Below are 14,009 nucleotides of genomic sequence, written 5' to 3'. Positions count from 1 at the left end.
CAGACCAGGTCCTGGCCAGCTTGGTGTCCTCTCAGTGAGCCCTTAGCCAAGGTTTCTGAGCGGAATTAAACAATCTGCGTCCTTTCAGGGAGTTATGGGCACTCAAGAGAGTCTGCACTGTAGCGTTGATCAGCCACCACGGAAAGATGAGTGAGCTTCAAGCTCTCAGAGGACCCCGACTACTAAATATAGGTCACCTTTCAAACGCAGTCACAAGCTGTATGGGTAGATATTATCTAACTGCCTAGGGGGAAAAACATTCCAGAACATTCCATTTCTACTAAGTCAAGCAATAGACGTTCCTATTATAGCAGCTCTATCTATTTTCACTATATTGACTTTTAACATCCCTCCCTCCCCCCTCAGTCACTTGACGTTTCACTGGGCCATTAACTTATGAATCACCTTAGAGTTACTCATGTAATACTCTAAATGACCATGTGATACAAACAGTTCTGTTCTTCAACATCCAGAGAAGGAAAAGGGAAGAAACAAAGAGCCTAATCTCCAAGAAGCTCTCTTATCATTTGTTTATGTCCTATTCTCCCATCATCCTCTGGTTTTACTCCTCCATTTTAAAAAATATTTATTAACCAGGCACAGTGGCTCATGCCTGTAATCCCAGCAGCTCCAGAGGCTGAAGCAGGAGGATCTTGAGTTCAAAGCCAATAATGATATTTTGGTTAAGTAGAAATTAAAATTCTATTACTTTATGAAATAACTTTTTTCTTTTTTGTACTAGGGATTGAACCCAAGAGTACTTTGCCACTAAGCTATATCCCCAGTTCTATTTATTTATTTATTTACCTGTCTATCTATCTATTTTCTGACATTTCTTCTAACATACTGTCATTGGATTCTATTACTATAGAATCTAGATTTGTTTGGATCATTTTCTTCCCTCGTTTTTTCATGTTGATCATATATCTTCCCCTCTAGCGCTGCAGATCTGGGGTATTGCAGATTTCCCCCTATAGGTTTATAGTGGCCCTATAGGTTTCCAAAACCCTTTCTTTAAGGGGAGATCAATATTAGCAGTGCCCAAATCAGACACTATGCAATCGTAGACCAAATAGCCCCTGACAATGGGCTTCAAGCCTCCAGCAGGCGTCGCAGGATGGGATTTGCCCCACCCGAAGATCGGAGCTCCGGCTTCCAGGATTATCCAAGATGGCTGCTCTGGCTTCCAAATGTGTTGGCAAATGGGGAGCTGCAGCTCAGGGGTGGACGTGGTCAGCTGGGGGTCCTGCAGGTACTGTAATAGTGAACTTCCAGGCAGCAGCAGGCAGCTGGTTCTCCACTGGCGGTCTGCGGTCAGTCTGCTGGCAGCTGCTTGGCTGTGTAGCTAATCTCTACAGCCAGATCTCCTCCAGAATTCCCAATTATAAAGACTCTTTTTCCAGCAAATGCCTCTGGGTTTTTATAGTCTTGACTATGGAAGCACTGTCCTTTGAACTTCTCATTTCCTTATTAAACTTTGGGTTGGATTCCTGCTCAACTCTGGATTGACGCTGTCCAGCAGAGTCAATTTGGTGCAGGGGACAAAAGAGTACCGAGGCTCTTGAATTCGGAACGGTTTATTGATGAATCAGGAAGCCCAGGAACTGGAATCTCCAACCTGGAACCTCCAACCTCAAACCAGGGGCCTCAAACCTCGAACCACAGCAGCAGCTGACAATGAGCTTCAAGCCTCCAGCAGGCATCTCAGGATGGGATTTCCCCACCCGAAGATCGGAGCTACGGCTTCCAGGTTATCCAAGATGGCCACTCTGGCTTCCAAATGTGTTGGCAAATGGGGAGCTGCAGCTCAGGGGTGGACGTGGTCAGCTGGAGGTCCTGGAGACAGGATGCAGTTGGTCCGGCAGTGGTCCTGGAGGTCGGGTGTGTTTGGTGTGGTTGTGGGATCCAGGAGGCCGGGTGCAATCAGTTGGTCTGGGTTCCCGGTGATAGGGCGCAGTCAGTTGGTGTGGGGGTCCTGGCGACAGGGAGCAGTCAGTTGATGTGAGGGCCCCAGAGGCAGGGAGTGATCGGTTGGGCTGAGGGATCCTGGAGACGGGACTCGGTCAGTCCGGCCAGGGGTCCTACAGGGCCTGGCTGTTCTCTATCTATCTATTTTAATTTTGAGTCAGGGTCTTGCTAAGTTTCCTAGGGTCTAGCTAAGTTGCCGGGGCTGGCCTCTGATCCGCCCAGCTTCCTGAGTCACTGGGATTGCAGGTGTATGCCACCATGCCCGGCTGAATAATTCTTAATAATTTTTCTGTTCATGCCAAGAATAATTTTTTACTTCTTAAATGGCTAGTTTTTAAATATATGTCCATTTTCTCTTTATTGCTGCTTAATGTATATTCATAAAGGCTGTTAGTAGAACTTACTGTTTCCCCAAAATCAGGTTAACCCTAAGTTAAAGATTTGGAAGATTTATTATAGTCAAAGTTAGGGTCATGAAGGGCAAAAGCCCATGTTTCTTGGCCTTTGTAAAAGAATCCATTAATGCTGCATGACAAGTTAGTACAATTTAGTGGCTCCTTAGTTATTTTAGCAGGGGGCCTCCTTAGAGGACACAGAGAAAAGTCAACACAGAGCCCCAGTGACCCTGGGCATGTGGCCACAGGTCAGCTCCCAAGGGCTCTCGGGGCTCTTTTTTCCTGTAGTGCTGAACCGAGTCTTGTCCAAGGGCTATGATTCTTTGATAAGTTTTTTATGGATAGAAAATATCATGTGAATGTGAACAGCCTTGTCCATCACTCCACGTTCGGTTTGCCAGCAGGAGAAGTTCTAGGTAAGGAGCAGGCTGGAGACAGCTCTTTGCTCATGGGTTAGGGAGCCTCTGGGCTCTAGATGCCGTGTGGCTTCTTGTCTGCTCTGGCTTATTCCAAATAAGTAGTCCAGATTCTTGGAAGTGATTACTGCATCATCAGAAAGGCACACGGGACTCTTTTGATTAAAATCATTTCTCTCCCATTTGAAAGAATAAATTGAAATGAAGGAAAGATATGTCACACTTATGGCATAAAGTATTTTTGCTAACTTGAACTCCCAACTTTGTTTCACATCAGACCTGAGACCCACATTCTCTTTCATGGTGACCAGCAGATCCTCCTCTTGGAACTCACGGATTGTACCCTGCCTTTGTCAGTCCTGGCCTCTCATCAGCTCAAAGATAGTGCTGGAGATTGACTGTTGGCTTCTGCAGGAAGTGTGTGCACAGCATGGGGTACAGTTGGGTCATCTACAATAGACCCTTCTGTTGGTACCTTTGTTGCCCCAAATACACTGCCTTCAGAGTCTTTCTTGGCTTTTGTCACCTCAGGTGGATTTAAACTTGGCCTGCCTGATACTGACTTCTGCTCTAGAGTGGATAGTGTCGTAGCCTCAGGAACAGCAGCTGCCACAGCATTTACATGAGGTCCTAACTAGTAAATGATGCTTTGGGCCCAGAACATTAAGGGATGGCTGAATTTAATCATTCCTTTGTTTTCCCCGCTTAAACTAGTAAATGTTGCTTCTTTCTCCAAATCCATAGCTCCACATAGATTATAAGAGCATCTTAAAATACCCTGTATAGTTGGGCATGGTGGTTCATGCCTGTAATCCCAGCAACTTGGGAGGCTAAAGAAGGATTGCAAGTTTAAGGACAGTCTCGACAACTTAATGAGGCCCTGTCTCAAAATTTTAAAGGGAAGGGTGATGTAGTTCAGTAGTAAAGTACTAGTTCCAATCCCCAATATCCACCCCCCCAAAAAAATTTTATAAATGTCATTTGATTCCTTAAAACGCCTTCGCAAAATGCACCCAGGTAGAAAATTGCTGTGAAGACCTGGAATGCATTGTAACACAGGCAGCTGAGAAAATATATGAACAGTTCCCACCAATGACCTTGTGTTTCATGTTCTGATGCTAAAACAGTAAGCATGGTTCTTTCTGGGGTCACTGCAGCTATATATAGCTACTGTCAGTAACCCTTTTGCCCCCTGCTATGAACATTCACTTAGGATAAGGTAGCTGGCCACATACTCAAGTTTTAAAATACAGGAAGTCCCCACCTCCAAGCAGGTTGAGTGCCAAAAGTTTACTTGGCTAAGCAGAGTGGTGCATGCCTATAATCCCAGTGACTCAAGAGGCTAAGGCAAGAGGATCACAAATTGAGGCCAGCCTCAGCAACTTAGCAAGACCCTAAGCAACTTTGCAAGATCCTATCTCTAAATTGAAAATTTTTTGAAGGTCTGGGGATGCAGCTCAGTGGTTAGGCACCCCTGGATTTAATCCCCAGTACCCAGCCCCCAAAAAATTTACCTGTGGTCAACAATTTGGAACCTAGGAGCCACAGATGTATTGTGGGAGCTTTATTCCAGGCAGGCCTCAGAAGCCCTCTTAGCCATATAGCCTGAAGTACAAGCCTGTCCCATTAGCAAGACCGCAGCCACCAACAACCACCCGTGTTCTGCGCTGGCTCTTGCTCTGCCCCCGCCTCCCAACTCCCACTCTCCCAGGCCCAAGAGGGCAGAAAGGAATGGCTACTGAGGCCTGCAGGGCCCAGATTTGCTCTCCACCTGCTGTCAGGTGGGAAGGGGGTGGCACCGTGGGGGTTGGGGGTTAAAAGGATCTTCAGCCCTCGCCTTTCCCTGGGGCTGAAGGAGAGGGGCCGTGTGGTGACCAGTGGCAGTGGGCGCCCTGGGAGTCCACGGTCTCAGCCAGCACGTCTCCTGAGACCTGCTGTCACTGCAGCTCTTTTCCAGCAGGTCTGGGGGCTCTGAACTCCTGACAGACTCCAGGCTGCTGCTGGCCACAGACCCCGAATTGAGTGAGAGGAGCACCTACTCGTGGGGGCAGGAGAGGGTGGTCAAGAGCGAGATGCAATCCCCATCCCCATGGAAAGGAAGCAGGGTACAGGGGAGCTGGGTCCCGCAGGCCTGGTGGAGGTCGCTCCCTGCTGAAGCAGCAGCTGGGTGGGAAGAGGCCATCAGCACCTATGCTAGTAAGCGCCAGCCGCCTCCCGCCTGCGTCCCTGCGGAGTGCTGCTGGCCAGGGCAGGCCGGAGCCTGCAGGACACAGCACTTGTCCTTGGGAGAGCCGGGCTGGGCAGAGGCCCAGGTGCCACCCAAGTTCCCATCAGATGTCCCTATGCCGTGAGCACTGTTTGTGTGGCCTGTGCACTGTCAGGGCACGGTGGGAAAGGCTGAGGTGGGGTGGGTTATCTGGGACCACATGGTCCCGATCCTGAGCAGCGTCCGTGTGTGAGAATCCCCAGGAACCAGCACTTGTCCTGGCACACCCGTGGTTTCTGAGGTGGGGACAGAGAGCACCTTTAAAGTGCTCGGCCAGACCCAGCAGTGAGGAACAGGGTCCACTCCACCTCCACCACCAACTGGCCCTGCCCTTGTCTTGTTTTGCTTTTTGGTGCTGGGATTGAACCCAGAGGCTCTTTACCACTGAGCTACACCCCCAGCCCTTTTATTTTGAGATAGGGCCTGGCTCGGCTGCCAAGGCTGGCCTCAAACTTGCGATCCTTCTGCCTCAGCCTCCTGAGTCCCTGAGGCGTGCTCCCCAGCTCCCAGAGAGGCCGTGCCCTTGAGCACCTGCCTTCTGCCTGAACGACCCCTGGCTTCACCGGAAAAGTGAGGCAAAAGTTAGTACCTACGTCCAAGGGTGCAGAGAGCTGGATGAGGTTATCCATGCAAAACCCAGAGTGTCACAGAGGTGGTGGTGACATGAGTCGGAGTGACATCGCAGGCACAGAGTCAGAGTCCCTGTATGGCACTTACGACCCATGTGCCCTTGGGTGCCTCTCTGCACTTCAGTGTCCTCCTTAGTGACATGGCAATCATGAAAGTACTTCCCTCGTAGGTTGTTGAGAACATAAAGTAGGCTGAACACAGCCCGAGGCCTGGCACAAAGGAGTCATCGGTACACCCGAGCCTGGTCCAGGTGGGCAGGCGACCGGGGCCACCAGAACAGACTCCACACTGTGCCAGAGGTCTTACCAAAGTGTATGCCTCCTGGTGAGGAACAGCTGCCCTTCACTCACCCGCATCGCCACCCCCACACAGACTGGGCTTGGAGGAAGAGGTTTGTGTGCCGCCGGCCCCGGGGAAGGGACATGGACTGAGTTTCAGGAACCCACATTCACCGTTTCTAGAGATCAAAATAGCAGCTGGCCAATCTACAGAAAGGCATGTATACATTGCCTAGGTTACATAAGGACGGACTGCGTGATGCGGTTGGCCGGTGTCACCAGGCCAACCATGTCCCCTGTGATCGCTTTGTGGCCTTTGCCAACATGGAATTCTTTGTTCTCCCCTCCAGATGAGCACAATGCCAGGGCTGCCCACACGACCCTGCTTCTATGACATAGACCTGGACGTGGAAACGGAGCAAGTGACAGGTTTGTTCTAGCCACACGAAGCCCTCAGGGGACCAGACCAGGTGAGCTGTTGTGTTTTCACTCCTTCTTCCTTTTCTGTTGTTTCCCTTCAAATGCTTTTTAAACTTGTTTTTCTGATACTGGTTATAAAAGTGAATAGATGAGTAAAGTCCTTCCTTGATTCTTTTGAGTTCCTGCCTCATGGCTGCCCTTGACTTGGGTCCACTCCCAAGTGTGGACGTGGAATTAGGTGGTCAGTCTGCAGGCCCTCTGAAAGAGTGACTTCTTACCTCTCACCACACATTCGCTGGTACAGAGTAGATGATCATGAGTCAGAAGAACCTGGGTGTTTCGTTTCCTAGGGCTGCCAGAACAGAGTGCCACAGGTGGAGGGCTTAAAACAACAGAAACTTGCTCCCCCGCAGTCCTGGCGGCGTGAAGTTCAGGTCAAGGTGTCGTGTGGCATCCCCACCACACAGTGCCTCACTCCTGTCTCCCCTGGGGTTCTCCTGTCTTCACATGGCCTTCTGTGCCTACAGGGACGCCAGTCATATTGGACTCAGGCCCACCCTAATGACCTCATCCTCACTAGATTACACTGCATGAGACCCCATTTTGAAAGAAGGCCACTGTCACAGGTACTCAGGTTAGGGCCCTAACGTACCCTTTGCAGAACACAATTCAGCCCTTGACTGGCACAGCCTGTGTCTTAGGCTCTTCTGCTTCTGGAAGGACACGTCCAGATGGGCAGATCTTCTAACTCAGGGGGCCCGTGAGTCACGGGAGGACAGGGCAGCAGAAACCAGGGCACTTGCCTGCTCCTGATCCACAGGGTTTCAGGTGCGGAGAGGGGCTTCACTTGCAGCTTCTTAGCCCAGAGCTGTCTACCCCTCAGCGACTCAGCTACACCTACTGGCTTCCGTCCTAACTGCCTGTCACGGAGAAACTAGCCACACTCCCCGATGTGCCTCCCCAGAAAGGTTTCAGCCAGAAGCTTTAAGGGTACAAACAGAGAAACAAAATGTATCCCATTTGTTTACAATAAAAATAAATTAAAAAAAAAAAAAAAGAAAGAAAGAAAGAAAGAAAAAAGTGCTCATAAAATACCAGAAGAACTGTTAAAAAAAAAAAAAAAAAAAAGAGGAAGAAGAAGAAGAAGAAGCTTTAAGAGCTTGGGGCTGGGGCTGCCTCCCCCATCTCATGGAGCGACATGTCCATCATAATTCTCAGGAGACAGTTCTTCCTCCAGCACCCCACTTCCTTTCCCATTCGCTCCTGTTCCTTAACCAGTTCCCTCCCCCTTGCCAGAACATTCTGGGCCTTTGGGTAAGCTTGCCTGACCTAAAGGTCCTTCTCCAGTCGTCTCTGAGTGAGGCCCCAGCCAGGGTTTCGGGACTCCCATCGGCTTCACTGCCAGGAGTCAAGATGGGGGGAGTTTTTCCCTCTAAGTCTTCCTTAGTAAAACACTAAAGACCCAGGCTACGGTCACAAAGGTAAGGAGCTGCTTAAATCAAATTATGTTAAGACAAGATGTGGACTTGTTTGTCTCATGCTGTGAGGTCCGTTTGGGGGCATTTACGTGTTTGTTGCTGAGGAGCAGGAGCCGGATCCATTTTTATCAATAACCACATGTTTTATCTTCATCATTTCTGGAAAAGAAAACTCCAGAAACTGAAATTGGCTGGCTAGTTTAACAAAGAAGCCCATAAATGCAAGCGCTGGTATCAGGGTTATTTGGGTCTTTTGTTCTGACTCTGTTTTGTGAGTGCCTTGGATTTCCCAGCCTGGCCTTGGGAAAATAACAATATCATTTCTTTTAAGCCAAAAGTTGACCCTTGTCCTGACAATCTCTCTTCTCGTGTCACAGCCCTATATGGTACTTTTCTGTCATTTGTCATTTGTCTCCAGAACAAGTGTGTACAGTTCTCATCGCTCTTGAATAGTATTTTTCCAGCCTTTCAGTCAGTTTTCATTTGCTCTCTGAGTAGGTCACTTGAGCCCAATTATCCCTTAATTATAGTTAGGCCTCCGGCGATGCTGAGGGACATGCTCCCAGCTTTGGTACTGTGTGTGCCTGAGCCCATTACTTGACATGCCAGGTTCTCCAACAAGGATTCCTGGGGTCACCTGAGGATCTGGCAGCAGCCGTGGTCATACACTGGGTTGCTGTGGTCACCACCCACTGTGCTCAGCACCTATGCAGGGAGTCACAACACCATCCGAGGCAGGTATTGTCCTGAGAGGCCACTGGCTTCAGGAAAGCCAGTCCTTCCCTGGTTGTCACTGAGGGCCAGCCCCCACCCATAGGACTGGCCAGTCGGCTTCCTGCATTTAATTTCAATCACAGGACACATTCTGAAATTTAATACCAGCTAATTGAATCGGGTGAGTTTTTAAAGATACTTATGATCATTTAAAGATACTTATATAGGTGTGAAAAGACAGGACTTCATCAGAATTCTTTTTAAGCATATTGGGCTCTCTCTTACCTAATACTCTACTTGAGTGGCATTTTTTGCCCTGTTTATCCAAGGCTGCTTCTTCATGAGCTGCTAAATACTCTTCTGCTGGGTGGGGTTTCAAACCCCTCACCTGGCCCTGCTCAATCAAAGAGGGCTAAGACCCCTCTAGCAATGTTCCCTCTCGGATTGTTAAATCCAGCAAGCATTCTTTCTATTTCCTGAACCTCAAGCAAGCAAAGACCACTTCACCAAGGGTCAGAGATCTGTGACCATTAAAAACAGAAAAAACTGGGTGCAGTGGTGCACGCCTGTAAACCCAGCAACTTGGGAGACTGAGGCAGGAGGATCGAGAGTTCAAAGCCAGCCTCAGCAAATACAAAAGAGGGCTGGGGATATGACTCAGTGGTTAAGCACCCATGAGTACCTAGAGGTACCAAGAAAAAAAATAAAGAAAGATGTGACATCTTGAATGGCTGTCAGCTTAGACTGGATTGGGCATCAGAAAAGGAAGTGTCTGAATCGTTGACTTTGCTGTCATAGGGACTGAACCCCAGATGGCCCTGGGCCCTGAGCTGCCGAGCCCTTATTCCCCAAAGACCATGACACACGTGTCCGTGGGGAGAGAGCAGCATGCAGTGCATGGCTGCTTTCTTCCTCCCTCTCCTTCCCCGCACTGGCCTTTCCCGCCTGCCTCACCCGAGGAAATTGCATGTGACTGAATGTGAATGTGAGATCTAAGAAATCGCCAGGATTTCAGCTTTGGCTCCTCTGTCCGGACACTTCCCTGAGGTGTTTTCGTTGTGCTCCTGGATGAGGGCCTGGTTCCTTCTTTCAAATGCTACTACACAGACTGAATTAAAATAAGTTTTTGTCCCAGTGAAATCGATCCTGCTGTTCAGTCTTTTGTTTGGAGGTGGTTAGGTTTGGGGTTTGTTTTGTTTTGTTTTTTCCCTTCTGGTTTCTCATTCTGAACCTTTATTATATTTCTGAGCCTTGGCTGGGTTCATTCAAATGAATACACTGTAAAGTCTGGCAAAATCCCTGAGGAATTCAGGTCCTTCCTCTGTCCCTCCCTCCCTTCTGATGTGCAAAGTTTGGGTTAGTTCAGAACCAGATTTACTCTGGTTGTGCTATCAATGTTAGTCATTTACCAAAGAACTGCTTTTCTAGAATCATGCATATGGAAAGAAGCATGATACCAGCTCTATCGTTTCTTCCCTAAACTGCATTCAGGGCAGAAATTGTCAAAGATACTTAATAATCATAAATTAATCTTTTGTTGTTGCTGTTCTGGTACTAGGGATTGAACCCTTGCATGCTCTACCACTGAGCAATATCCCCAGCCCTTTTTATTTTGAGACAGGGTCTTGCTGAGTTGCTGAGGCTGGCCTCAAAGTTGCTGTCATCCTGCCTCAGCCTCCAGAGTCACTGGGGATCATAGGTGTGTGCCACTGCAGAAGGTGCATGAATCGTCTTGAGTAGGGTAGCTTCTTGCCAGCCTTTCTGTAGACAGGGCCTGTTCAGCCCAGCTTACACACCACAGGGTTTTGAGATACCCCAGGAGAACACCTCCGCTTTGTGATTTAAAACTTTATCTTTTCACATAGGTTCTCCAAAATTGCTCATTACCCTTGTGCTTCAAGAAAGAGGGCCTCAGTTCACCACCCTGGGCCTTCCTAGGTGTAGAGCACCCCTACTGCCCCTCCCATTTCCAGGCAGGGGCCAGATAGGGTGGGTGTCTGCTACTTCAGCAGCCCTCACTGGATCTAAAAGATGGTGATGATTAAATCTCCACTCTCTGGCTAAAATGAGATGTTTTAAAGCTTAGGCAACAATTGTGATATTCTTAAATCTCCCTTAAAAGGAATTTGGGGAGCACTTTTTATTTCTTGTAATTCCATAACCAAAACGGAATGTTTCATATTCTGTTTTCCAATCTACTTTCCCACTGAAAAAACAATTGATTGCTCTTTATATTCTCACCTTAGCAACTGCATGCCTGATTTTTTTTCCATCTATGATCAGACTTCCTATAGTCTTGCCAACCCTTCAAGTTTCCTTAACTTGTGAGGACACACACTCTGAGCCCCCTGAACACAAGCCGCGGGGCACAAAGGCAGTGTGGCTCAGCAGCAGATCTTCCCCAGACTCCTCTGCAGAACGACGGCCTTGTGCCAGCCTGGCCTCACCAAGCCAAGGGTCCTCTCCAGCCAGCAGACCCCACCCTCCTCTGCCCCAGCACCCCATCTCACCCCCAGGACCCACTGGCCTTGTGTCTACGTCACTAGAGCCACCAGGTGATGCTGGCTGTGTCTCTGGGGCAAGGGCTGCATTGCCTCATCCCTCCCTAACGTCTCAATATTCTTTTTTTATGTTCATTATACTTGTAATACTTTTGTGCTCTGTTTGCTCCCCTGACTTGGAATCTGATGTTAGGGGAGTATTGACATTCCTTGGCCCCTCTTCCTCTGTCTTGTGTGTTTAAACCCCAACCCTTGCAGTTATCTGTGGGAGGACAACTTGCTACATTTCAGCAGAGTGAACTTTCATGACCCACAGAGACCTTCCCCATGTCATCCACATGGAAGGCCACACGCACATACTTGCATCTACATTTTTCCTGGAGTGGTGAAGGTTTTTTTTGTTGTTGTTGTTTTGTTTTTTTTTTTGTTTTTTGTTTTTTTTGTTTGTTTTTTCTGGAACTTAGGTGTTTTGTTTTGTTTTGGTACCAGGGATTGAACCCAGGGTGCTTTGCCACTAAACCACAGCCCCAGCCCTTATTATTGTTTATTCTGAGACAGGGTCTCAGTAAGTTGCTTAGGGCTTTGCTAACTTGCCCAGGTGGCCTCGAACTTGGAATACTCCTGCCTCAGCCTCCCAAGTCACTGGGATTACAGTTTTACATCACTCTGCTGTTTGGTATCTTTAAAATGTAGACTGATCACTTTCTCTTTCTAAAAATTGCAGGATTTAAGATTGGCAAAGGATCTTAGTATCCTCTGAGAAAAACCAACACAGCTTTAACAACAGGAAGTCTCAGGTCCACCCACTTCCTCTTGTCCCCAGAGAATTTTCTAGACCCTGCCCTCTTTGCCCACTCTGTGAGAGGAACCGAAATCCAAGGCAAAACCAGATTCCTAATCTAAAATTCTAAACGTTCACAGGATCCTGCAGACTATAATCTGGAAGTCATAGAGATTCTGGAATCTGTTGGGAAGTTCAGGTGCTGGATCTGGGGGCCATGCTGAGGCCAAATCTGCATCTCATCTCCCCCAGGGAAACCTTCCTACAGGGTCCTGGCCTCTTCTGATGAGTGAAGCCACTTGAATTTTCTTTAGAGGTACAACATAGTAACAGTTGAAAACCAAAAGTTGTTCTACCACTAAAACTTTTTTTTTTCTGGTTTTTCAGGTTCCTCAAACACGACTCATTGCCTTTTTGCTACAGTTGGAGAAAAAAGTGAATTTGAAATATGCCTGTTATGCAATGTTGGGGAAATGATGAAATAGGCCAGATTTCTTCTTCCTTCAAGACTAATTCTGTTTGCAACAGAGTATAGCGTTCAAAGAAAGGACCTCCAGCGAGTCTGAAAGAAACTAATTTACTTTCTGCTTCTGCAGAGTTTACATTATTTTCCACTGCTTATACTTTAGAATGTTTATTTTATGAGGACTAAGGGATTACAAGAGTGTGAACTGAAAGGTACATTTTCCACTACAGAGTTTCTTAATTTTTCCTTTTTTTTTGCAGTGCTGGGGACGGAGCCCAGGGCTTTGTGCATGCTAGGCAAATGCTTTGCCACTGAGCTACACCCCCTGTTTGGTTTGAGCTGAAAATAAACATATATCTAGAAAAAATAACCAGCAGGTTTTTAGTGCCAGATAATAACTCCTCTCTGGATGTCAATGTCTATGTCAAGTTGGTGGGGTTGTTACCTGATTTCATTTTCCTGATTCAGAGCTTTATAAATGGGCCAGCAAAGCGATGAAACAGGCATAGAAATATCTGATCGACCGCGAGATCTTCCAACTGCTGGAGAGTTGTGAGATCTCCTGGGACAAAGTGCACTGTATATCCAGAGCTGCTTTGTCTTGCCAGCGAAGTTGACATCACTTACTTACAACAACTGATTCTGTGCTAGTTTCTTCCACCAGTGAATGAATCTCAATGGCTGTTCAGCCTTCTAGGGCCCATAGGGCTAGGAAACATAGCTCTTAAAGGTCAGGTGTTTGGCAAATGTTTTTCCTTTTGCCCAGCCCTTCGTTTTTGGTAGAGAATGCTCTTTGGCCTGTTCCCCTCTCTTGAGAGTTCCTGACCCTTCTTTGTTTCCATTTTTTCCTACAACAATATAAAATTATTTAAAAGTTAAAACCAAGGATTCAGGAGCAAACAAGGAATGATTGTCCTCAAAGCAGTATAAGTAAAATGGTCACCATAAATATCCTAAATGACCCTGAGGCACGTCCTACAGGATCCTTCCTGTGGCTCTTGCACTACCCTCTCCAGTGACCCCGCTTGGCCTATAATGCATCTTTATGCACAATTTAGTTTGTTCCAAAACTTTGTTTGATAACTGAAAAGCCTCCCCACTCAAAGGCTGCCTGTCTCGGGAATAATTTCGTTTGGCAATTCTAAATGTCCTTCCCTGTCCCTTCCCTTTATTTGGGGGTACCCCCCTCTAAGTATACAGTCAACTAGCATTTCCTACACATAAATCTTGATGGTTAAGAGTTAATTCACTCTCCACATAATATAGAAAGCATTGAGAAGTGATTTCTTTTTTTTAATGAAACAGGCACAGAAATATCTGATCAACTGCAAGATCTTCCAACTGAGGGGTTTTCTTTTCTTTTCTTTTCTTTTCTTTTTTAGTTGTAAATGGACACATACCTTTATTTTATGTATTTTTTTAATGTGGTGCTCAGGATTGAACCTAGTACCTCACACATGCTAGGCCAGTGCTCTACCACTGAGCCACAACCCCAGCCCTGAGAAGTGCATTTTTTTTTTTTAAAAATTGCTGTCACTCTTCATGTTTTTATTATTTTCCTCTGTCATTTAAAGAGTCATTTTCCATTTCCGAAAGTGTTTCAGGTAAAAACATATTTTAGAAACCTGCATTGTAAAGGTTTTACACCAAGGGCTTCTTTCCTTACTGGTTTCATCACATAGCTTAATTCCAAAAA

General features: G+C 47.1%; 1 protein-coding gene across 2 annotated transcripts in view; it reads left to right on the top strand.

Moving 5' to 3' along the window:
* Nucleotides 1-12,679, top strand: part of MTHFD1L (methylenetetrahydrofolate dehydrogenase (NADP+ dependent) 1 like) — a 197,848-nt gene extending 185,169 nt beyond the window's left edge. The window contains exons 27-28 of one of the 2 annotated variants that reach the window (XM_079146632.1): nucleotides 6,304-6,423; nucleotides 12,235-12,679. In XM_079146632.1, coding sequence (XP_079002758.1) covers nucleotides 6,304-6,393 — 90 coding nt within the window. In that variant the 3' untranslated portion in view covers nucleotides 6,394-6,423; nucleotides 12,235-12,679. The remainder of the gene's footprint in view (nucleotides 1-6,303; nucleotides 6,424-12,234) is intronic. The other variant, XM_079146633.1, reaches the window with a different exon arrangement.
* The last annotated feature ends 1,330 nt before the right edge of the window (nucleotides 12,680-14,009 follow it).

Source organism: Sciurus vulgaris (genome assembly GCF_902686455.1).
Source record: "Sciurus vulgaris genome assembly, chromosome: 7".
Classification (NCBI taxonomy): domain Eukaryota; kingdom Metazoa; phylum Chordata; class Mammalia; order Rodentia; family Sciuridae; genus Sciurus; species Sciurus vulgaris.
The sequence above is the reverse complement of the archived record's forward strand: the minus strand, read 5'-3'. Positions and strand labels throughout refer to the sequence as shown.